A 26,332-nucleotide genomic window follows, 5' to 3' on the forward strand; every position below is an offset into this window, starting at 1 on the left:
TTTTGTTGTTATTTTGTTGTGTAGATACTTGTTCTTCCATATAAAAATATAGAAAAAGTTTTGCTTGCAACTCATATTATTAAATTTATTACATTGAAGAATTTGTGGACAATCCTACAAGCAGATCTTCTCTAACCAAGTCCCACATATCACTACACTTTTTCTATATTTTTATATGGAAGAACAAGTATCTATACAACAAAATAACAACAAAATAAAAACATACTTTTTATAATCATTCTACACACTCCCCAACCAGTAGAACTGTTCGGGGCAAACTGTTTCTGCAAGCAACTCATTCAGTTTTGAGGTTCCTCAATAAGAAATACTTCAGAAGACAATAATTTAGACATTTTTGATACAAAATTGCCTTGCTTACCTGGAAAGGATAGCGGATGGATTCAGATCTACACTTGATCTCAAATTCATACTGCCCCTAAACTAGATCTTGAACTAATTGCGGTATTCTAACTGATCCTCACCTTATAGAATACCTTATAGAATCCCTAAATTTGCACTGACCTTGGGACGACTTCTGAATCTGCATCGGTCCTAACATTGATCCTTAAGGATTTTGAAGTTGATGTCGAGTCAGTCACTTGTCTGGAATAAATTCTCATCCTTTATTGACCTACTGATTTAATCTCAAACCTTATCCATTCCTAGAAATGATCTATATCCCATTCTGGGTGTCGAAGTCGATCCAGATCCTTTACAGGTTCTAGTACTATACCCACATCGGTCCCAGAATAGATTTGAAATCCATAATGGTTAGGAACAGGAGTTCCAGGAAGGTTAGATCTTCCTGGAAGTAAGCAAGAACCCCTATCGGTCCTGGAAATGACCCTACATCGACGGCGATTCTAAAACAGCTCCTAAACATGCTCTGAGAGAACTGATTCCGATGTTGTATCTTATTCCAAGAACCATTCCCAGCAGTGATTTATACACTGGGGAGAAATCCTCCGTAGAAATTAAGAGTTGAACTCAGCATAAGAATAAAGTAGCACCCTAGGATACAGTTACGATTAACTCAATAAACCCTTCTTGTGAAATATTCTACACTGGCTAATGGATGCATTCAGTTATAGCTCTCTTTTTTGGATGACCTATTCAATCGATTGTTTGATAACTGTAAACAAGTGTATTGCAGAATAAGGTATACATTTTTGAACAAATAATGTATGCAATTTGTGTGCAACGAACAAACTGTTTTCTGCTACAAAAATATAGATAAATGTAAGTCCCAGAAACAGGTACCATGCACCTTTCTTGTCCTGGAAACTGAACTGAATGATTGTAAATAATTCAAAACTAAACAACGATGCAAAGCACTGCAACGGACTGATGTGAACGGCTTGTAAATCATTTCTTACATTGCTACAGTTCTTTCCATCTCCCTTTCTTTCTTTCTCTCTCTCTCTCTCTCTCTCTCTCTTCTCTCTTTCTCTCTATCTTTATCTGGAACAAAAAATCAACATCAAACACTTTAGCTGGCTGGAACTGTTTCATCTCCCCCTTTTCAAGCGGCGGAAACAGTTATCAATTTCCCTCCTGCCGAGGAAATGAGCAACATTGATCCAACCCTGCTGCTGCTGCTGCTGCTTCCGTATGCGTTGTCCGTTTCGATTTTGATGTTGCTGTAGTACCCTTGTACCCGAACGTTTGCATGCAGCGTGCAGTAAGCACCCCCGTGCAGGTTTTGCTTACATTTTTTCCCAGCTTTTACTCCGCAACCAATCTTTCACTGCTACCCGATTCCCTGCCGTACGTGACTGGGGTGCGGTTGGCAGTTGTTGGGAGGACTGTTTCATATACATACCTTCGTGGTGTGTTGCTTTGAAGCATTTCGATGCAAGTCAAAAGACACAACGCAACGAGTGGAAGCGACGGAAAGGGCAGGGCGTCTCCCTATTGCCGATTCAAAGGAGCCTCCACTCTCGCCCGCTGCTTTGTATCGGGTGGGGTACTTTTTTTGTATAAAATATTCATATCACTCCCGGAGGGAAGCGCTGTTGCAGGGCTTTTTTTGCAGCGTGAGTAAATAGCACGAGCGCGCGCAAAACGCTGAATGTGTTGCTGGGCTAAGTGAAAGGGAAAGATTATCTGCCTTTCATCTATGCGTCTATGGTGATTTGCCGCTCACGAGTTGCAGGCGAAAGCGGAAAGGAAGGCCTGAGCATTGACGTGCAGATAAAGAACCATTTCTTGCCCGAAACTTACAGCACTGCTTCGAAAGAAACGTCCAAATCAGAAATGAGAGACAAGCAACAGACAAGAAAACACACTCCCTTCTGCTCACTCCTCCACCATCGTCATCTGTGTTGCCAGGAAGTGGCAAAAGCTTTTCCTGTGCGCGATAGACCCGAAAGCAAAAGTGTGCCGGGGTTTTGCCCTTGCCTTCCGGCACATTTACATGCACGCTGCAGCAAAGGAAGCAGGAAGCCACCCGTCCAACCCACCGAAGACACAGCAGGGCAGGGCAGGGTTGCTTACAGTGGCATCATTTTCTGCATCATGAATTCAACAATCGTAGGCACGGCTTGCATACGTAGAGCGCGCGCCGAGACCTTCCAACCGCTGGGGACGAATGGAGAGAAGAAAGAAAAGAACGAGCAAACCCGAGTCCCGAATGTGAGCGTGTATAAAAGATTTCCCCACGCTTGGCGTGGTATGCGGGGAGAGTCATCGTCCGTGCTTGCAGCACTTCTTCGATAGGCAAAAATCCGACGGAGAGCTAGTAGAGCCAGGGGGTAAGTATTCATGAGTCTTGGGTTTGCCCGCTTTGTGCATTATCCCCCGTTCGGGGGCAAGGCAACACGACAGCGGCAACGGGACTGAAGGAAACTGCAAATGGTTTTTCCTGCGTGTTGCATTGCCCCGTGCTCCCTACGGGGTTGGAAATCTTTCCATTCCTCCTTTCTACCTCGCAGGGGGCACATCCTTGCCCATTATGCGGCGATAAAGCATCCCATCGCATCGCAGCAGTTGGGCGTCATGTTAGTTCAAGAAACTCGAACAGTTGCGAGCTTTTTCTTCCGATGCCTAGCAGGCACACAACTTTTCACCCATACACACACACACACACGTAGCTACACACGCTCAACTCCGCAATGGCGATGCACCGTCCCGTACTGGGAAGCATCCCAACACACTGGGTGCATAAATTATCCCGACATAAACAACTTTCGGGCACAGCGGTGCAGTAGCGGGGCACAGTAGTGCACGAAAAACACTCCGGCTTCCGCCACTTTCTGGCCGCACATCGGGGGCCAAGGAAGGTCGTTATGGAGCTTCTGGCGGCTTGCGAAGCGGATAGTGAGCCAGGCCGTTGGCGTTTGATGGCTGGAAAATGAAATCAATACCATTTTGCGATGTTTTGCATTTCCATCGGCGCTTGGTGAACGGAAAAGTTTCACTTCATAGAGTTGGGGGTTGTTTTTTTTTAGTATTATTTACCTTTTTGTGGTGCTTTAGTTTTCTACGAAACTGTTCTCGTTATTTCTCAGTTTCTTTGAATTTGTATTTTTTCATCTTATTGTATACTTTTATTTATGCATTCATGCTCATGAGCAGTTACTTGTTTTGAGCATATTATTTTGTGTTATCGTTTTTATAAACTCTTTATTTTGCCTTTTTTATCAATTTGTGTTGGCTTTTTCTATTTTTATGTGTAGATTTATATGATTTAATAATTATTTCATACGTCAATTGATTTATTTCATTATTGTTTCCCTTTTCCCCTGTGATATGTTTCATTATTTTATCTGCTTTTATGTGTTTTATGATTTTTGTTTTCTAAGACTTTTATTTATTTGGATTATATAAAAGTTGTTTTTTTACTATCATATCATCAAAGGGATTAGCAAAAGTTTTTTTTATATTTTATTTTGGTTTTAAAAAACATTCTATTGCACTTAGTGGACAATGTTTGGCCACAACAAGGAAATAATGTGCAAAACGTGCAACAATAACACTTGACACTATTATCGTATGCAATAAGTTCATTCACACATCCTTCACACATTCATTCAAGATGCAGTGCACGGTTCACTTTCTCTTCCTATGGTGAGTTATTATCCTATTCGGAGTACCGCTCGTACTCTCCACCGGCGCAGCGGCACAGGGCCGGCATCTTAAGCGAGCATGTACACCATCAAGCTAGACGTGATGATGCACAGCGTTTCCTGTTCCGCTACGTTGTGATATCTTTCAATCATCGGGACCACCTTCCACCTTACCGGAACAGGGCAATACGTCCCGCACAAGACTCCGAACCCCCCGGAGGGTATTGTATTGGGATGGCAACGATGCTTTTATTGAATATTTATGTAAATACAGGACAGGCCAGTAGCAAATGAATCATGTCGAGCTGCCTTTTGTCCCGTGTAGTGCACCCGCTCCAGTGTCTCCCAGACTGCACATCCGTCTTCGATGTTGTGCAGACGACCTTTTTGAAACTCCCGCCAGCATCGGAAGTGCACGTGAGACGTGGCTGTGAATGGGCGTAAGGCTGGAAAGTAAAAGATTCGTTACGCTCTGCCCGCAAGCTTCCCGCACCGCCTCGGAAGGGCCACACTGGTCCGAATGAAGGGAGAGCGAGCGTGGTGGCAGGGGCGAGGAAAAACAGGAAATCACGCAAATGGAGTCCCGCTATCCTCGAGGGCTCCGAAAGGATGAATTGATTGATTTAGTCAAAGTGTATAACGAGATTTATTCATATTTCATCAAAGCAATAAACACCGGACTGATTGAGCTGGTGGGTTTAGTCTTTCTGTTCATTTTTGGGCGCCTTTACCCACCTCCCACTTCTCACCCCGAAGGCACGGCGCAAATGTATCTCGTTTTTGGTAAATCATTTGCGCCCGCCCCGCGGCATTAGCGAAGGCGTTAACGATGATGTCGGCGGGATCTCTTTGGAAATCATCATCGCCGCCAGGCTTTCGGGTTCGTTCGCGATCCGTTAATGCGATTATTTCGATAAAAATGGCGTGAAAGATGAAGTGATTTATCGGTTTTATATATTTAGAAAAGCAAACGGAATGTGAAACTAGTTCATCTGCGCGGTAGCAGCAGCAGTAGCAGCAGCGGTGAGCGTGCAAAATCCGCCCGCTCGCGTGGGACGCTTAAACTTCCATCAACGCGTGCAGCTTTCGGGTAAGCGCCCCGTGCTCTTGTGCTGCACGTGGAATGGCTTCCCCAGGCCCAACGTGCCGCTTGGAATTGGTAGCGGTTTGCTTACTCCGATTGACTTAGTGGTGCCGGTCTGTCGGGCCAAAGGGAAGGAAATCGAAATCATTAGCGAGAAAACAGGGGAATCCCCGAGGCTGTGGCAAGGATTATTTGCAGCCCGGCAAGCGTTCGGATTGCGGATTCGTGGAATATTACTTTTAGACGAATTATTCAGCATTCGGTAATGATGGGGGGTATTGTGAGAGCAATAATGGTGTTGTGGAGTCATTGCGAATACAATTACGGTGATTTGAATTATTATAAACATTAAAGATTTAGCCAAAGTCATGGTCAGCACTTGGAAGTTCGCATTTAAGTTTGTTTTGATTTTTTTTTGTGAATTCTTTGAAACGGAAAGCAATGTTTTCAATAAAAATGTTTAAAAGGTAATGTACCTCAAAATTGTACCTCAACAATTATACTAAAACTTTAACAAAACAATAATAAGCCCAGCAGTACGATACACAAATAAATATCCAACCAATGCAAACGAAAGGCTCAGTTGGTTCAGCTTTGCATTCGTCTCGACATAGTTTGCACTTAAAACGGGGGCGCCTCGCAGCGGGGCAGAACACATCTAATTAGAATATTATTTTAATTAAAAACAAACAACAACAAAGTGAGACATAAGCGAACGGTGCTTGAACCACCAACCCCAACATGAAAAATCCATCGTCATTTCATGCAAGTAAAACTAACAACACACTGCAACAGCAAAACAAAACAAAAAGTGAGCAAAAAAAAAACAGGGGCACCAGAAGGAAAAAAAAACACACTGTTAACGAAGGCCAACACAACGTCACTGGCTGTCGAAGGTAATGAAAATACTGGAGCAGCAAAACAGCTGCTTTGAGGATAACATTAACAAAGCAAAGCAAAAAATGGAATGAAAACTACCGTCCTCATTTCCAGTCACAATTGCTTTCAGTTGTGCAGCTGTTTTTCTAGATTTCGCTTTGACGTTCACGCTCTCCTTCAAATCACCAAACTGCTCAGAATAATGCAAAAGAGCAACACAACGCTCGCCCCCGCTAAGACGTTTGACGGCGTTGCCGTAAGCCATAGTTTTAAATTAGAAAATTAATTAAATAAAACAATATTAGCGACCAACAGCGTGGTGTGAAATAATCCAACTACAGGAGCAACAAAACTCATTAGAAAACAAAACAATGACGGAGAGCAGCAAACAAAAAATAACTACATTTTTCTATTCACTTTGAAACAGAGCTTCTACTGCCCCACACAGTTTGCGTTTTTGATTTGTGCATTTTTCTGCCTCCTTCTCTTCGTCATTCGCTTGGCCCATTTCCCGAGTTCAAGCTTCCCGAACCGAAAGCCATTTGAAAAAATTCGCTTCCATCGAAATTCCAGCGAAACTTTGCTACATTGCTACCGATTTAGCGAAGCGTTAAAACATGTTTCGCTCTTTTCGTTGGTTTGTTGTGTGTGTATATTTTTTTAGTTTTCAATTGAGGTTTTTTTTCACGTTCGTATTGCAGCCGTACAGCTTCACATACACTAGCAGCATTGAAGTAGTTGGGTAACTATTTGCTAGAATTTTCGTTGCAGTTGCCGTTGTAGTTGTCGACGCATTCTTTGGGCAACTAATGATTTATTGTAATTATTTAAATTGTTTGCTGCGTTTTACTGGAGTGCGAATCATCAGCATTTTTTACTTAAAAACTGCTACACAGCAGCTTAGAGTTTTTGATTTGGAGCAAGAAAGATTTAATAAATGTGAATTTAATAATATTTTTATTTTTTATTTGATGTCGGAAGCTTTGAGTCGATCAGAATGTATTTACTTTAAAATAACCTTTTCCTAGTGAACTAATGAGCTGGTTCTGAGATGCAAATTGTATAAATTTAGGCGCCTACAAATCATACATGCTAAAATGCTTAGCATTTGTTGCCCAAAACACATTCCAAGGATAAATCCTTATGCTTTACATAGGTGCATGGGTAATAGAATCCAAAAAAAAACTATCCCAAAGTCGCCTCCTGTCAACCTTTGCCACTGAAAATTAAACCTGCCCTCTGCTCCATTTTAAAGAGCTTCAAGGATTTGCATAATACCATCCTCACCTTCCCAACTTCTTTGCTAACGTTTGTGCCACCCTTGTACAGCACTCTGGACACATGGCGGGCTGTAAACCATTCGAGTGAATTCCGTTTCTTCCGCCTCTACAGCAAACGCTGTCTCCATTATTCCCCACTCGAGCAAAACCACCACCAGCAAAAGGGGTACAATAATCATCCGTTTATCCGCTGCTTATCCTACATTGTGTGTATGTGCATTTCTGCTCAGTGCCAACCAAAGCCATCCCCGCCGTTCACTTCCTCGATGCTGCATTTAATCCGGTAGGTCCATTTTCATTTGCACAACAGCTAAAACACTGCCCTTCTGCGATTGAAGGCGCAGGAGTGAAGCAGAGAAGCAGAGAACTGTCGGTTTTAGCGTACGAGAATTATTCACCACTTGCGCGGCAAGGGACGATCGTTGAAAGGGGGAGAAAACAGGGGTGTGCAAAACGTTGGCAGAAGCTGCCATTCGCGCATCGCTGACACTGGCTTTTCCTGTGGCAACGGCGGCGAACGGGGCAGACGATCAGCGCAACACGGTAGCAAACAGGAAACAGTTACACCTTGTCCCGTACTCTTCCCGCGCTGCGCACGAAGCTGGACGCATTGGACGAGCAGTTTTCCGTCAATTTTCCTTCAGTGCAACCTTCGCCTTCGAGATCCCCCGGATGCAGCCAACGTGCACCGGGTGATTATAATGCAAATTGCTCTTCGGGGTGTTTTTTTACCACCGATTGCGGAGTGTAGCAGGCTGAAATGGTGCCGGCCCCGGTTGGTCATAACTTTCGGGCCGAAATAGTATCGCGTTCGTGGACCTTCTGGCTGGAGCTGGACCACGGTTTGGAGCTTCCTTGTGCAATGTTTGACCGAGTTTGCGAGCTTTATCGCAGGGTGGAGCAAGTAAGGTGAAGGTTAATATTGCTTCCAGGGATTGGACATCCCGGTACATCCTGTGTGGCTGGTCGCAGTTCGGTTCGCAATCGAAGTAAATGGACACGTTGTGAATTACTGCAACCATTCCGTTTCTATCTTTAATGGAAATACAGCGACAAAAAAAGAAACGATAGCTCGGGATGCATCAGGATGAAGCAAACTACGCCTGGAAGGGATGTACACGAGTTGTGCTTCAGTAGAATTCCAAGATTATAATGTCAGTTTCCAGCTAGGCAAATGAATGGCAAATGTTTCTGGGAAGGATTGAAATGGTACAGGCAATTCTTACGCAGTGATAGCGCACTGTGTATTGTTTTTATCTTTCCCATTGCTCCCGCACAAACCTAAAAACAAACCTCTTAACTGTGATCATAAACTTGCTGGAAATGTTCTTGTTGCTTGCTTTCTTCGAATACGCCTCCCTGTTCCCTGTAACCCGAGACCAATCCGCATCAGGGGACGGAGATGCCCAGTCTGGTCGAAGGTAAATAAAAGCCAACCAGTTACTTCGCATAGTTAATGCAGTACAGAGAACTTTCTTTCCAAGCTCCCAGCCACCACCCCTCGGGAAGTGTTTCTTTTCCGATGCAAAAGTGGGCTTCCAACTTGCAGCCCGAGCTTTTTCATTATTGTTAATGGGTTTTTGCTTTTGCGCTACCTTTTCTTCCCGCCTGCCAAACCAGCTGGCAAGTCTTCATGCAGGCCAACAGCGCGCGTAAGCTTCTTAAAATGGATGCCTTTCGGGATTTTACCGATGCTACAACTCCCTCATGCCCGTCGCTGTGCTGCTACTAAATTGCAGGAAGCGCTTAAGCTCCTTCACCGGCGCTGTTTAACCAATTACAACTTTATCCCGCATCCTTGTACGGTAGCTAGTCCCTTCTACCGGTTTTAAGATGATGAGATGGTAATGGGCCGGTGGTGATAGGAATTCGGTAGGACGGACCGTACCATTCCCCCTTGCTTGTCTTAGAGTGCGGAAGAGACTAAGAGGGATCAAACACAATTTATGGCTTTGATAAATCCCCCAATGGTTGGAGAGCCACACCCACAGCTTCTCCTGCAGTACGGGCTGCTACAGCTCAACACATGCTTTGGAAGGATTAAGCCGGGAATAATAATGGCCCCCCGGGTCAGGTGAGAGGCTGCAGTGTGTGGAATGGTACCGTTTTGCGCTCTGCGCTATCAATTTAAGCTTACAAATGGACTTTAGTGAGTGAGTAGTTTGTGTATTGTATCAATCTAATGAGATTTGTGTCGGTTAATCTGGCGCATGGATGGAAATTGTTTTGCTATCGCTCGGGATCATTTGAAAACAATTGTGAAAGTGTCTGTGGATTTGTTAGAATGCACCTTGAGTTCAATAGCTTTTAGTGAAGGTTTAAAGGTTTTAATTCAGTGATAAGGCCGTTTGTTTGGCCAATCATTTAATACAATAAACAATACAACAATACAATACAAAGGAATTAGTTTTTTGAGATTTGTGCTTAATATTTTTTTTTTCTTCTTGTTGTGCTTTTCATGTGACAATAATTTCAGACCTTCCGTTTTCAGGACACGCGAAGGAACTATGATAAAAAACTATCGATCGAAATGTAGGTTGTTCCAGATAAGAACTGTGATGGTTTTGTATATATTTTAATTGATTTGAGTGGTTTTTAGTGGATTTTAATTAAAGGGAGGAGTTGTTAAGATATAAAGGTCTTTGGTTGATAAGTTGTAAAGATCATTGCACCAAAAGCTTTTTTTTATTTAAAATGTCTTGTTTGTTGTTGTTGTATTTAATGATCGTTATTATGTTCAAAAGTTGGTGAAACGTTATTAAATACCCGTGGTTTTTTCTTTCGTTGAATTACTACATGGTCCGATTGGAGTAAAAATCGAAGAAATATTACCAATAAGAAACCTGAAGTTATCTGAAGGTGAATAACGAGAAAAACAAATGAAATAAAGATAGATTTACCAGATTATTTTTTTTTGCTTTAAAAAAACTTAGTAAACTATCGTTGAGAAAGAATAGCAAAACATAAAACCTGCAATATTTTTTTTTGTTTGGTAATGAAATTGTACATGAATTTTGTTGTTATCGGATTCGATCACCACATATAATAAATTAAAAAAAAAACGTAAACCTAATTTATTCTTCCGATATTGGCCATAAAATCAGCAACTTCTATCGAATGCAGGTAAAGTATTATACCACATATCCTAAAGATTCCCTTTTACGAGGAATTCAGTAAAGAAATCATTAATTAAATATTCATCTTCAACACAAAACAGCTCGTCAACCAGCCATATCTTTTTATGCATCAACCACCAACCAGCTTCGGCGCAACTCGCGGCTTAAGTTGGTAATTTTTCCTTCTTTTCATCCCTTTATTCAACATACCACATAATAGCATCAGAATCTTTAACCGAACAAACCCGTCCCATCATCATCATTATCAAGCGCCACTTCATCCGTCGTTGGTGTTGTAAACCGTCCGAGAGATGCATCGGATGACGTGAGCGTGAATTAATTTTGCTTCTCTGTTGCTCTGTGTCTATCTCTCTCTTTCTAAACCCTTTCCATACTGCTCACTCACTCCTCAATTTACCCACGGAAAAAAAACTTTCCCCTATAACCAGCCCACTTGCTTACCACACGATAAGAAAATTCTTTGCCCGATCGCTTCCGGCTGCCTGCACCGCACGGGTTGCGAGGCCACTTCCTGTACGCCCGGCCCCAGCATTGTTAGGTTATTTGTCCCGGGCATATCCCGGGCAGATGTGTTTGGGACAATGAAAATTTAATTAAAACCGGGCGCGTCCACCCTTCTCGTTTCGCGGGAAGCGAGTGTCCGAAGTTTTAACACGCGCCTGGAATGAAGATAATAAAATTTTCTACGAAACAGGGACTGCTGCAGGAGCAAAAATTTGCCCTCGAAAAACAAGGAATTACCACACCAGACAAAAGTGAGGCGGAAGTGTGCTCGGCGGAAGCCCAAAACCTATGGAGTGGAGAGAGAAAACAAGGAAGCGCACACACAGCAACAAAAAAAAACGACCACACGAACTTGCACGCCACCGAGACGGAAACCTCGCCGGCCTTGGTGCATCAAATAGGTCGGAAAATATTCTTTAATTTTCACCCATTTTCCCTTTTACCAGACTCACACAGACACACACACACACACACACACGCGGCGCCAGTAAGGTGAAAAGAGTTTTGCACCAAAGTCCCGGCGCCGTTCGCTGAGGTTTGCGGAAGGATGGTTCCAACGGCAAAAATATGCCCGTACGAGTTTTCTCTCCATCCCTGATTGTAATACTACCATCCAGCGGAAAGTGAAAAAGGTCAGAGCGGGAAACACTTGTGCGCTTCCTTCTTCCAGGGGGTGATGATCGTGCCAGTAGAAAGAGGCCAACGGCTCCTTGGTTTGGATTTTTCGGGGCGTCACTTTGCAAATGTTTCCATGTCATTTGGTGCTTTCATGTACGTACGTATGTATGTGTGTATGTGTTTCAAAGTGTGTGGTTTGGTAATTTCCGGCCACATCGTACAAATGATACCCCTCACGGGGACTAGATCAAGGTGCAAAGCGTGTCGCAAAGCCATCCAGCCATGCGGTTGCACTTGACTTTTCCTTTCCACGCTTTTTTTTTCTGTTTCGTAGCGTGTGGCCCACGTTCTTCGGTCATGGGTGTAGTAATGGGTGGGTCGGTCGAGTAGCATAAAATTTTATGTTTATGACGCAAATCACGACACGGGGCACACAATCGATGACGCTTGAAATGAAGTGAGCTTACCGCACCTAATGCGGCAACTATCTGAAGCGCTTTAACTGAGGGGCAGTTGATGTTGGTTTTGTGTTTTTTGTAGGAAAGGGAGAACAGTTTATTGCTCATTTCATTAGCCAGCGAGCTGCGGGTACGTGGTGAAAGTGTAAATAAAGATTTTTACAAACAGTTCAGAAACAGAGCTAAGGAAGCTGAAGTCACCCTCGGAACCCTTCCTCCCGGCAGAACTAATTGTTATGCGCCTTAACGTCCGCACAATTTGTCCCGGCCATGTTACAACACTTTATTTCTGCCACCTTTTCTACTTTTGTACCCTCGCTTTTACTTGGCTGGCTTTTCAGTGGGCTAGCGAAAGCTCACCCGGAAGAAAGCTGAAACTCCACTGGCGCGGACAGGAATGGTCGCGCGGGTTCAAGAATAATCGTTAAGGGCAATCGTGTTTCGTGTTGCACGCCCCGCACAAGACATATGTTTTTATGATGTGAGTCCAACGCAAGGGGAAGAAATATATATATTTATAAGAATTGCACTACATGGAGCGGTGGTACAGTGGTGTGGCGAAGAAAGCACGGTCGAGGTCAGGTTCGGTTTGGCGCTTGCTTGCGGTTGACGTTGGTGTGGCAATAAAAAGAAATCTCTTTCTGAATGTGGCTCGAAATGAGATTGGATTGGCACACATAGAAAACACACTCCTTTTCATGGTCAGCTTTAATGTAGTGGAGACGAGTTTTCTATGAACCTTAATGTAACTATTTCATTGTGAATGGTTCAAATAAAATGTATCAATCGTTACCTTAGGTAAATCCGAAAGTTACCCAATGAAACCGCTACCAAAAGCAACACAGCAGAACCACAATCTCAACTCAACTGAAACCCCTTTTCTACCCGACAGCTTTCCCAGCTCAGTCCAAAATTTGGTTTTTGCCATCATTGTATTTTCCCCATTTGCCTGCTTCGGCGTCGGAAAAGTACACCACAAACCACGATGTCCGAGCAAACTTTCAAACCCCTCCTTTACCCAACACACACACACACTGGTAGGTGTCGTACCAACGCCGCAGCGATGAGTTTAATTTTCCGATTCGTTTATGTTTCGGCAAACTTTGCACCACCTTCTCCCGATGCCGATGAAAGGAAGTCTCCAGTCGTTTCGGGTTTGAGCGGAGCGGTTTTGCTTGTCAATGAATGAGGCTCGCTCTAGACGATGAAGGTGGCGACTTTAAGCAATTTCTAAGCTGACAAACCACATGCACATACACAGCAACAGCTTTGGGCTGTATGTTCGAGTGGAATAAATGCAAGAATCGAGAGCTTTAAGACAGGCAAGCGCAACAGTAGCAAACGTAAGCTGCTTTTCGAGCGCCTTAATAGTTCGCGATTAAAATTAAGCCGCTCTAGTGCAGCACAGCCCGCTCACCCGATTAGCCTGCTTTGGAGCTTCGCCGGTTCTGAGGACTCACATGAAACTGATACCGCTAGGCTTGGTGGTGGTACGCGCACTGTCACGTGGGATGGAGAGCTTACGATCGGGATGGAAATCGTCGTCACAGCTCGTTTGATGAAAAGTTTGACCGAGGGTCGACCGGTTTCGGCCGCTAGGCTCTCTTTCCCCAGAATCCATTCGGTTTCTGTTGGTGTTTTCGGAAGGACGCTTTTGTTTACCCGGAGCTGCGTGCTTGATGTGCTGCGAGTGGGTAGATGTGATTGAAGAATTAGAACTCCCGCGTGGACTGGACCGAGTCGTAGTGGGTGGTTTTGGCGAAGGATTGTGATAGGATGTTTGTTTTATTGAACCTTCGCAGACTGGCTCAACGCTTTAAATGTGATGCAACACTGTTTCCCCGTTTAGCTCTGATGAACGGATATTTGTAGGTTTTGGTTTAAACTTAGGGGATAATGATGTGTTTACCGATTGGCTGGAGCATAATTATCGCCTATCAGGCGCCTGAGACTTTTTTTTTTAATAAAAAACTGGTTACCATAATATCAGTCCAATAAAGAATCAAACACCCCGTTGCGATCGTTTAGAATATAAATATCTTTATTTGAGTTATGGCTGCCAACAAATATTTAGAGTGCATACTTTATCTTAAATTACACGCAAAGTTGAAGTAAATGACAAATGATTAAATAATTTCGAAGGCATACAAATTTTAACACGATTTTCTTACTTCTTTTTACACCCGGTTTCAAACAGAAATTTTCTTATAAGTATATTTGTTTGTTTATTTTAGTGTTCCAAACTGTTATACATGTTCAAATCTAACCTTGCTATCCAGATAAATCCAATTTCAACTTTTTAGTTTATTACTTACTTACTTATCCGGCGCTACAACCGCTTTGCGGTCTTGGGCTGCCTCAGGAGTGTCCGAAACCGTTCATGGTCTCAACCGCCTTCGTCTGCCAGTCCGTTATCCCGGCCTTAATGGCGGACGCCTCTTGCCATCTTGCCACCTCAATTTGGGCCTACCACGCCTCCTCTGTCCTTGTGGACGGCCTAAGAAGACTTTACGGGCTGGGTCGTCCGTTTCCATGCGTGTAACATGGCCAGCCCACCGGAGCCTGGCGAGTTTGATACGGTGCACGACAGTGAGGTCGCCGTACAGCTCGTATAGCTCGTCATTGTAGCGGCTCCTCCATTGTCCTTCCACACATACGGGGCCAAGTATCCTTCTGAGCATCTTCCTCTCGAACGCGGCTAAGAGGGTTTCGTCAGATTTGGACAGTGTCCATGTCTCAGAGGCGTATGTGAGTACCGGAACTATATAGGTACTATATAATACCAGTTTCGTCCGTCGCGACAGGTTATTTCAGGTGAACTGATTTTTCAGGCTGTAGAATGACCGGTTGGCAGCCAGCATCCTTGCGCGCAACTCAGCTTCCATGCTGTTGTCGTTGCTGACCTTTGACCCAAGATAGTTGAATTGTGGGACGACTTCAAAAGTGCGTTCACCTATCTGCACGTCACGCCTACGTAGATTCTGATTATTTATTGGTAGGCCCGCTGATGTTGCCACCATCAGTTTGGTCTTTGCCTCGTTTATCTGCAATCCGAGGCTCTCTGCCACCTGCTGGATCCCTTGGTAGGCTTCTATACATTGGAGAGCCGCAGACCAATTATGTCTATATCATCAGTGTATGCCAGGATCTGGGTTGACTTATAGAAGATGGTTCCCGTAGTCTCCACCCTTGAGTCACGGATGTAGTCAATCCCACTCTAGTCCCAGGTTGAATAAAAGACAAGCCTGGCGCAGACCTTTGGTGGTAGCAAAAGGTCCTGAGAGTTTTCCATCCACCCTCACCTGGCATGTGACGTTGGTCATAGTCATTCTCACTAGCCTTATCAGTTTGGCCGGGATTCCAAAAGAGCTCATAGCATCATACAGTTTTACCCTAGCTATGCTATCATATGCGGCTTTGAAGTCAATGAAGAGATGGTATGTGTCGTGTCTGTATTCAGCCATCTTCTACAAGATCTGCCGCATGGTGAAGATCTGATCAGTGGTTGATTTTCCGTTTTGGAAAATTAATTATCCTCTATGATTGTTTCCGACTATCTCTTCGACGTGCGGTTGTTGGACGTAGTTGTTGCAGTCCAATCTGTCTCCCTTCTTGTACATGGGGTAGATGATGCCGAGATTCCAATCACAAGGCATCGATTCGCTATCATCGATTTTAGTTTATTATGTTGTTTCAAATCGTGTTAAAGTAATAAAAATATAAAATTGGGACCAACCGAATCATAAAATTATTAATTTGAATATTTTTGTGGAAGCGACATGAAGCTTCAACATATTTAAAATAGTAACCTTTTAAAAGAAATATTGTAAGGCTTCAATCGTGATTTCAATCAAGAATCTCATCGTCCTCTTCGATTTTAACAAATGTTTAATAAAATGGTTTGATGTAAGCACAGGCAAAGCAATGATCTCCAAGATGTAATTTTCTCTCATAATGGAAAAAGGATAAAAAAATGCTAGTAAAAGTCAGGAACAACATACTAAACAGCGTGTTTCCTACGACAGCCCATTGGTTCCAATGATTCAACAACTCGTTGCACACTTTATAGCATACGTTATTGATGTTTCTTCAACTGCTTATCATGCATACCCAAGTGCAATGCATGCACAAACATTTGCTTTAAAACAGCTCAGGTTCAATTTTTGCTCCTGATTAGATCCATTGAAGTTGCTGAAGGGCTGCAGAGAGACTGCTTTTTTCCTCCCACAACTCCCTGGCGAACCAAAACACATCACGTTGTAGCGTTGCGTTGCAATGTGAAAATGCAAATGCATCCTTACCTACACTATCGATTTCTCCGCGCAAACCCCTCCGTGGGTGTTGGTACAATAGCACTTCATCTCCTCAGTTCAAATCTCACCGGATGCTATTGCCTTCGGAGGCAAGCCAACCCGTCAACGTTCCGGCCAAACTCTCCAAATGGTGCTGGGCCCGGGTTGGAAAATTGGCCAAGTAAATAAAACTTGAAACAAACAGAATCCTTTTGAAAATGTTATTTACATTTGATTTACACACAGCAGAAGCAATTTGTTCGGGCAGAAGCGAGCCGATGGTGGGGCAAATCAATGAGGCAGCGTGGGAAGCAAGAGTTGATGGTGGTTAAAACTGCTCCCCTTCCCATGGTGCCATGTTATTCTTTGACCTACCACACCGTAGACGCTGTGGCTTTGCTTTCTTCCTATCAATGCACTGCTAGCCGTTCCTAAACACTCACTGCTGACTCTTCTGACCACTTTTCATAAATAGCCATGATGGAAAAACCCTGGTCCAGGAAATAGCCAACAGTCATGCTGGGGAGAGTCTTTTTGCTCCCGTTTTTTGCCTTTGCAGCCGGGTTAGCTCGTTTCTAATCTTTCACCGGCACGTCTCGAGCACTGGCTGCATGGTCGGTGCAAAAGAGCGGAAAAGCTTTCTCCTCCGTACGTTTGCGGTACGGCAAGGAATGTTTGCGTTCTTTCTAGGAACAGTTCAGATGACTGGTGTCTTATCTCGGTTATCCTTGTTAGCCCGTGTGTAAGACGGGAAGTGAAAGCATCCCCACTGCAGACGGCAGCACTTGCCTGGCTGAGATTCTATCCCACACTCTACAAGAGTGCCGCACGACAACGGATACCTGTTGGTGGGACTAGTACACTCGTTTAAACTCATCTTCCTGACCCCTCTTTCCTGGCCAGCAGCCAGCCAGCAATGTAAACGAAAGCAAATCAGTGGAACGTCTACGAAAGCAACCATCTGGAGTGGCTTTGCTTTGCAGGAAGCAGGTAGGAATCTTGCTGAACAGGAATTGTGTGTGAGCAGCAAAGGGGTAAAGGTGAAGTTTTTGGAATAATTTATGTTCATAAAATCAAAACACTCCCCATTTTCGAGGCATTACAAAGAGAGGGAGAGAGAGAGATAGCAAGGAGATTTAGACATTTTATGAGCCTTTGATTGTGTTACCGTAATTATCGAGAAGTGATCGCACCGGGGACGTGCCCTCTATGGTTTGAAGCAATCAGAGATTTCATTACAACATTCCAGCAACTAAAATTGATTACTTCCAAAGAGTTAATTTAATTCGTACCGGCTCCATCCGACCACCAGACGTCAGTTTTCATTTGCAATTTAATTCCTATTACAAGGGCTTGTGTTGGTCGAGACCAGTGGAAGAGGAATGAAAAAAAGCAACCCTGTTTTTCAACAAATCATTATGGCTCGGCAACTTTGTACCACGTCAGCAGCAGCAACAGCAGCTCATCCCATGAACTGGCAAATGGCAACTTAACTTTAACGCAACTCTCGCTGGACCTCAAAAGTTAAATTAACATACAGACACACACTAACACACCAACCTACCTGGGAGGAAAATGATGATTCCGATTAAAAATATCGATCCGGCACGGATCAGCAGAAAGCACCGCCGGGCCTTCCGAGAATCCATTTTTACGCTGCTGCCAATCAGCTGCGGCTCGATGCGCATCACCGGATCAGGTGCAGCAAAGCCTTTCGCTCCTAAAGCCCGTTGATGGATGGTTTTTGAGTGGGCGAGTATGTGTGTGTGTTTTTTCTTCACTTGTATTTCACTTTCCAGCTATTTTTGATACACTTTCTTTTTTGGAAACTGATTTTTCACCTCATGCAATGTATTTTATGTGACTTTTTCATCTCCGTTATCATCTCAATTGGGTATTTGTTTTAGTTTTGCTACTTGGTTTTACCTCTTTTTTGTATAGTTAATTCTTTTTTTCTACATTTGTTTTGTTAATAATATTCTCTTTTACACTTATGTTTGCTCGTTTTGCATTTATTTATTTTTTTAACATTTATTAATTATATTCCTTTCTTTTCGTGATCAAATTATTTCTTTTTTCAAATGCCATTCAATCAGTGGAATCACTTTTCACATTCTCAACCGATTCTGCATGCACTTCACTTAACTTCACACACTTCACAACTGCACTCACACCCATACACACGCACACTCTCACGTCCGTAAAAGATTTAAGGTTGATTAATGTTTTAATACGTGTACACAGCGGTAACTGCCCGGTGGTGCAAACATGTTACCCCTCCACTCTATCATCTCCGTGTTTGATGATGCTGCTGCTGCGGACCCTTTTATGCTTCCATCCCGGATTATGCTTTGTGTGTTTGTGCACGCAAGGTTTAAGCTTTTAAACCAACTTCAAATTTGCTCGCACAGACAATCTTTTTTTTTTTGCACACAGCACACACTAGCATTAAAAGCACACATACACTTTCACCGGTCCGGTTAAAAGTGGGCACAAACACACACACACTCGCACTCACGTAATGCAGCGCGTAATTATTTTCAAATTGTCATTTATCGTTTTTAATTATTTACACACTGCACGCTCCCCTTGACGCTTTTTTGGGGCCCTCTCGCGGTCAAAGTGGCACCGAACTCTGACAGCACAGCAATTTTTCCTGCACTCGTGAATTTTCCGCTTTCTGCTTTTTGAATGTTTTTTTTTTTTTTGCTGCTACGTTCCTTTTGCACCGTTGGTTGGCCCACCACTTTGGCGAATTGAATTCGCGCACAAAACGCGCCCGTGCACGTGCTCGTGCCGTGTTCACTGCATTTTCATTGCTCTTGTTCGCCTGCCACCACGTCACTCACGTAGCGGAAAATGGTGGTGCTGATCTATCTGTGTGCGTCTGTGTGTGGAAAGTGCAAAAAAAAGAAAACAAATGAGATAGAAGAGTTGAAGAATATTAAACTCCGAGCGCGAAGGGTTGAAAGGTTTGCAGTGAGCAAATTAATTAACGAGCAATAAAACAAGATTCGCCGCTTGTACAGAGAGAGAGAGCAAGGAAGGATGCAGCCTGGAATGGCGTGGCGTTGTTCGCACTGCACTTCAAAATCCGGTCAGTGGGCTAGGATGGTGGTGGGGCTTGCTGTGGACGTGAGCTGGTGCATCAATATTCGACAGGCAGCAAAGGATGCTAGAGGTTAATGATTGCATCTGCTCCGTCAGCAGCGGTCCGGGGCTTTGTATCCTGCACTTGGGACTTGGAAAGGATGAATGGGATGAGTTGAGGTGCCGCTTATGCACTTTGTAAACCCGCACGCTAGGCACGCGGGCTCGTTATCTCGTTGCACACGGGAGTTTATGGGAACTCCCGGTGGGAGCCTAGCCACCGACCGGTTGACTGGACCGGTCGGGGCAAACATCGAGTCAATTTAACATGATCCGACCACCGTGTACCACCACCATCCTAGCTGGTGCACAAACAACCCCACTCGGCACGGTGCACAGCACTAATTGCAGTCTGCTTTAATTCAGCGCTCAAATTGAATATAAACAACAGCCCCGTTCGCGTATCGTGCCGATCGTGCTGGACATACCGAGCGTGAAGAAGAGCTGCCGCGTGTGTGTGTGTACATACGAGGGCGCAAAAGTGCAAAGTGCTCGTGCACGATAAATAAATATATGCTGTCCTGTGATCAGAGGGAGGAAAACTGCCCGTCATCCCGTGTGTGTTAAGGGTGCGCATCGCTGCCGTGGAGGGTGAACTGATTAATGAAGCTCGCCATAAGGAGGAGGATGGCGAGGATCCTGACCGGGGGTTTGTTTCGTGTCAGTGTCAGTGGATTATCATAAGCTAACTTTCGATAGAATTCAAAGGGCTGTGTGTGCGTACAATATGGACCTGTTACATGCTAATCCGAGGTCATAATCTACTGCAATTAAAAGATACTAGTTTTGATGACTTTTATCGCACCAGGTCGTGTTGTGTCTACAGTATAGGATGTAATCTTGCCGCATCTAAAGAGAATTGTTAGTAAATCAAAGTACGACTCCATACGATGTCAGTGCGAAGCAATTTGTGAGGCTTTTTGTTTCATTCGATAACCGTATTTATACAATTACTTATCGCTTGAGCAACAATAATTGCCATTGATGAATGCTACTGGAACTGCTGTTCGTACGAATGCATCCAAAAAAGGCTTGGCTCGTTGAAGTAATTAATCATTTATCTGTTTTGTGTGAATGTTTTTGTTCGAAATTTTACGTTCAATTTTCACTAGCAGGAAAAACAAACAGACATGCCAAAACAAAAAGCTCTTTCCTGTTAATTAATGTGTGGACTGATAACAGAACGATATCCGTTAAACTCCCCTATCTCATCAATCTGATTTCAACTCCATCCCACTCCGTCGATGCAACGATAAGCCTGTACTCGATATCAATCGATTTCTGGCTTTTATTTGCTAGCTTGATTTTTTTTTCTTCTTTTTACTTTCAGCGTTACCCTTTTAGTGGGTTTATTTGCATTCGAGTGTAGTGCTTGCCTGGGCTTGAAAATGCAATGGTTCGAAACTGGTAAACAATCACAGCGCAAGTAAGTCGACCGTACTTGTGCCGTTTCGATGCTCCCGTTCGATGCCCGTTTACGGTTGGATGGGTGTGCTATAAGTGTATGTGTAAGGTACGGATGATTGGATGTTTTTTGGCCGGCAAGTTGATATGGCGTTGTATTTGTGGGTACGTCAAGGTTGGTGCATATTTGTTGAACACACTCTACCGAAGGAAATGCCGTAGCGTAAGTAACATTCAATCAGTGAAACTACGGCCCAATTTCAAAAAATCTTCAGAAATATTGTGTAATGCAAAGGTTTTTTGAAGAATATCGAGGAATCAATCTCCTTAGAAAAACTTAACATGGTACATTTCTTAGGGATAATGTATACTTTCAGGCGCAAATTTTTGATATGAGTTACAAGAAATAAAAATTAATAATTTGTATCGTATTTTAATTCTAGTAGGATTTTAACCTTCGTTATCTCTGATTCGTGTGTTTTAGGTGTGTCTCCTGCATTGTATTTATTTTCTTTTTAATCATCATTTTCCAATTTCAAAGTGTTTCCTTATACGGTTCCCCACGATTTATTGGTCAGTCAATTTTTTTATCGTATCCCATAGATTTTTGGTTCGTTCCCATACATTATTGGTATTTTCCGATTGGATATTAATGCAATTGGACCAAAAAATTCTGGGAATCGGCCAAAAAAATATGGGAACCCACCAAAAATTGATAGGAACCAACCAATAAATGGTGGGAAACCCTGTATGTAGTGTAACAAACTTAGTCTGTCAAGGTCTGCCTAAGCCACTAATTGAGCTTGACTATCTATGACTTGTTGGTGTACGCATAGCAGGATACAAGTCAGTCCTGCGTACGGGAGATCGATCCACAGTTTTGGATAATTATGGAGTTTTGGATTGTACCACGGGACCGGAGTTCATAGTTTCTGAGTAGAAATATGTAATTAAAATCATACAGAAGCTTTCATTGCAACCAACATTACAGCAAAATTTCTAAAAAGACACTGTAAACCCCAAGCACCTTTCAATAAGTATTTCGTCTTCGTTGACACGCAACTCCGGCAAATGACCTGCCACAGACAGCGCAACACATTCACCTCACATTTCCATTGAAATAAGATACGCTTTCGCGTCGAATTCGTACACTTCAAAATTATGCAACAACCATACCACAAATGCATTCGGGCAACAGTCGTCGCAATTCGATCCCTCTCGTTATCCAATGTCCCCGTGCTCCGTGCCATCCATGCCGTCATCTTGCATTTGCTGAAATGGTTTTTGAGTGGCACAGAAAGAGAGAAGTTGAAGAGAAAAAAAAGGATTCCCCGATCACATACACACCTTCGCTGACAGGCAACTGTCAGCTACAGTATGGCGCCTTTCTGAGCCGCCTCTTGCTCGCACGGGAGGGGATTAAATGTAATTTATATCATCTTTCACGTACAAAACACTCCCCGCACACACGGTAGTAACCGAATGTGTGCGTGTGTGTGAGTGAGTATTCTGATCCACATTCTTGCCCACCATGTTGGGAGCATTACGCGCGAAGGAAAGCAAATACTGCTTATGATACATCCCCGGGTGTCACTTGCTCCCGCAAACGTGTGGATGTGTGGATCCACCCTGCCCTGACACCGAAACGCGTTCAACTCGCTTAGTGTCAATGTCATCGGAAAATCAGAATTTACGATTCGGCTCCCTTCGCTTCTTGGGTGCTTTTTCTCTTCGCGAGTAAGCTTCCCAATATTCCTTGAGTGACACCATCAGCACCAGCGCCAGCAAAGTGTCGATTGTCAGCTGAGCAAAGCCCCGAGACGGCACAGTCCCGAGCAGGTTGGCGAAAACCGGGCAGACAGCATCGTGTCAGTGTCATTTGAATAATCAGATTTAGAATGATTCGGCAGCCGACGGACGGAGGGCCGGACTGTTCTGGTGGCATGCGGTTTAGATTGAGGGCGCGTTGCGGCAGGAATCCGTTCCGGTGATGGAAAGCTTCCGCAAATTTTATCCACCTCCAGCGCCCCAGACACTTGCCACATCTTCCAAGAAAGTTGATACGGTGGCTACCCAGGGGTTAAGCAAAGGATACATCCCTTTCCCCCCAAAGTGTTGCTGCCGGAATGTGCTCGGCAAAGGATCACACTGCGGTGGAACTATGGCACTATGTAAATAATGCTTACCCTCACACATCCAATGGAACATTTCTCACTGGCTTGCTAGATGTCCCTTGCACGTCGAAGATTGCCGACATGCAAACAAGAAGGCCCACCAGGGAAAGGACCCAACACCGCAAACCCGTTCGACCCGGATACTGCTGCTGCTGCTGTTGCTGCTGTCGGTTGCTTTGTTTGATAATATCCCTCGGTGGCAGCACGGTAAGCACCGGATTGTTTGACCGTTCGGCAGTTCGTTCGTCGCTTGCTTCGGACTGACTGACGGTAGGAGTCGTCAGGTTTGCGTAAACAGGCAACGGCAGGAGCTGTTTACTTTCGTACGAAGAAGCCACACGTGGCTTCCGGTAAGCTACGAAGCTAACCTTGTATCTCTTACGGAATGGAATGCTTTCATCTGAAGTGGCAGAGCATGGGTGAGATGGATTTTTTCTTTGTTGTTGTTCGTTTTGTTGATCGTACCTTTTTCCTCCTCTCGTGCCGAGCAAATCCTGTCCATAACGTCACATTTACGTAAGGATGGCGAAGCGATAGGAAAGGAATTTATGTGTGCGTGTCTGGGGTTTTTTTTTGTATGTTATATCTCCTCGTTTTCTTCCTGTCGTCCATCACTGTTGGGATGGTGATGGGAAGGTGACATGCTTTTGAAAACAATACTTCGTGCTTGCGTCGTTGCGGGAGCATAAGCAGTTCCGAATTCCGGACGGTTGAGTTGGGAAAGATGTAGTCTTTGCTGCATGTTGCACAACATTGTCAGGGAAAGAAGCCTTCTAGGAGGTGCTCCTTGGAGAATCGCTATCTAACTTACAGGCTCAATTTACTGGCTCAGTAGGATGGATGCGTGTAACAAACATTGCCTCCATTGATTGTGGCGTTGCCTTAGGCAAGACAGAAATTTAAATCGGAAAGTAAAAGAGATAGTGGGAGAGCCTTCTGTTGCTTGGTTAATTTATACATTAAGGGGAATCTTGAATATTAAACAAAATATATTAAAGGTTTAATTTACTAGAAATTTCAATTTGAAATTGATCTGTGCTTTAATTCTACTAAATAGTTGAATGATATCTCTACCTTCATACCTTCAGCGCCAAAAATGTGAAATAATCGCCTAAAAGTATGCAATTGCATGACATGAGCTCTATTTTTACAACTCACAGCCTCGCTTTTAGAGCTTTCGCTTGGGGAAATGTCTTAATAATACTGATTTTTCTTATTACAGTAATCTCGTTCCATCACCGCATGATAAAACCCTTTTTCTCATCAAGGTTAATGATGCTAATGTTGTTCACCGCTCTATCTGACGTACTCACGGGCAGTAGCTTTGCGCTGACGTAGACAAACACCGTCGGCCACCTACCATTCCATCCCAGCCAGATAGCAATCGAACCGATAAAGTTCGTGAAGCTGCGTCGGTTGCCGGTTGAACATATGCAACAAAGCAAAATGGGAGGAAAAAAACGCACGCGTGAAGGCTAACCGCACACAGAATACGAAATGCTAAACTAACAGGAATTTGAACGGGTCGGAAACCGTTTGCACGCACCGGCAACCGTGTCTGGACGGGAAAGTTAGTCCGGTTTGCGTTAATTGAATTTTGTTAGTTTTGGGCCATCTGTTCACGTTCCGATCGGCTAATCGAGCACCGATCGAGAGGGAGCAGTGTGAGTACCGAGAAGGAGTGGGCAAAAGTTTTGATTAAACATCGATGAAAGACAAGTTGTACACGGGACCGAGAGCGATTGAAACGAGGGTGATACGGTAATGGGTTGAAGGGGAACGTTTGAGTGGTTTTTTCGTTGAGCTGTTTGCATGGACGATTGATTATTTCAATCATGTATTTTTATATGTTGCTCCTGCCACGGTGAAGTAGGGCAAATATGCCAACTACAACTTGGCGGTTGTAGAACACTAAACAGCTTTTTAAGGATAAAATTACAATTTACAATACAATCAGATAGAATGTAAGGTTGTGTGGGCTTTTACAAGTAGTTCAAAGCATTATACTGTCATTTAAGTAAGATAAAAATCAATTAAAAAGATTGAACGATGTTTAAAGGAAACAAATAAATTATCCAAGATAAATTACAAACTAACATTAAACCATTTGATCAGCAATCTGACCTTTTTCAAAAAATTCTAAGTTTTAATATTGTCATTAGAGTTAAATAAACTTCAACTGAAACCGTTGATTATGATGGTCTGTTTTACTGGAATGTTTATAATGTTTTATGAATTATAATCATTTATATCACATGAAAGCTTTCCGACTCATTTAATTTAATGTTAAAATCAGTGTTTGGACTAACATTAGTCAAACTTAAAGTCAGTTCTGAAGATCAGTCTTGACAATTGACAATGCAACACAAAGAACACATAATTACTTATTTCAGACTCAGTGGAGGATTTAGAGTGTTCGGGGCCCTAAGCAGTAAAAGGATTTGAGGCCCCCTGTTGGTGTCGAGCGGGGGGGGGGGGGGGGGAGAATATTACAATTGGCTTTGAAGCAAACTCACCGTAATGGTTTGCTGGCGGGGAGGGGGGATTCTCGAGATCGACATTTGCTTTAATCCGGTGTCCGGTGAAATTAATAAAATATTCTCTTTAAATGCGTTGTTTGTTAACTCGTTAACAAATTAAAATCCAAGTCATAAGACCATGTACTGAATTGCCTTGTCATAGCTAGTAATGGCTCATTGTATTCCATATAAAGTACGCCTGCTCTCATCAACAAGCAAGTTACGAGAGCGAAGAGGTCTCGAAGGCACGTAGATGAAGAACAAATGCACATTTGTTTACATTAAAACGGTGCTCGAGTGTCTGTAGGCCAAGCAGAAAGTAACGTGAGCGATAACTTGGCATGGTTGTGAGTCCTCTGAATTGGTCGCATTGTAAAGCAAGTCTTGTAAACTTCCGTTCTATTGCCTCTATTGTGTTAATCATCGTAGTGCAATTCGGGAACCAAAGTACTGAGCAGTACTTCACCCCCGTGCGCACAAGACAAGTAAACAACGACAACAAAGACTTAAGACATGACTTCTTCTTCATTGGCACAACAACCGTTGCCGGTCAAGGCCTGCCTCTAACCACTAGTGAAGCGACCTTGGCTTTCAATGACTTATTGTTACCATAGCAGGATAGTCAGTCCTACGTATGGGAACACGGTCTATTCGGGGCTTGAACCCATGACGGGCATGTTGTTAAGTCGTACGAGTTGACGACTGTACCACCAGACCGGCCCATGTCTATATTATCGGAATTGTGGAAAGATAAAACCTAGCATCT

The 26,332-nt window shown here is 43.6% G+C and overlaps 1 protein-coding gene across 2 annotated transcripts in view; it reads right to left on the bottom strand.

Annotated features, from left to right (window-relative positions):
- LOC120958054 (uncharacterized) overlaps positions 1-26,332 on the bottom strand; it is a 95,661-nt gene that overhangs the window by 62,328 nt on the left and 7,001 nt on the right. For both annotated transcript variants that reach the window (XM_040380601.2, XM_040380602.2), the window contains exon 2: positions 17,884-19,206. In XM_040380601.2, coding sequence (XP_040236535.2) covers positions 17,884-18,007 — 124 coding nt within the window. In that variant the 5' untranslated portion in view covers positions 18,008-19,206. The remainder of the gene's footprint in view (positions 1-17,883; positions 19,207-26,332) is intronic.

This window comes from Anopheles coluzzii, chromosome 3 (genome assembly GCF_943734685.1).
Source record: "Anopheles coluzzii chromosome 3, AcolN3, whole genome shotgun sequence".
NCBI classification, from domain to species: Eukaryota; Metazoa; Arthropoda; class Insecta; order Diptera; family Culicidae; genus Anopheles; species Anopheles coluzzii.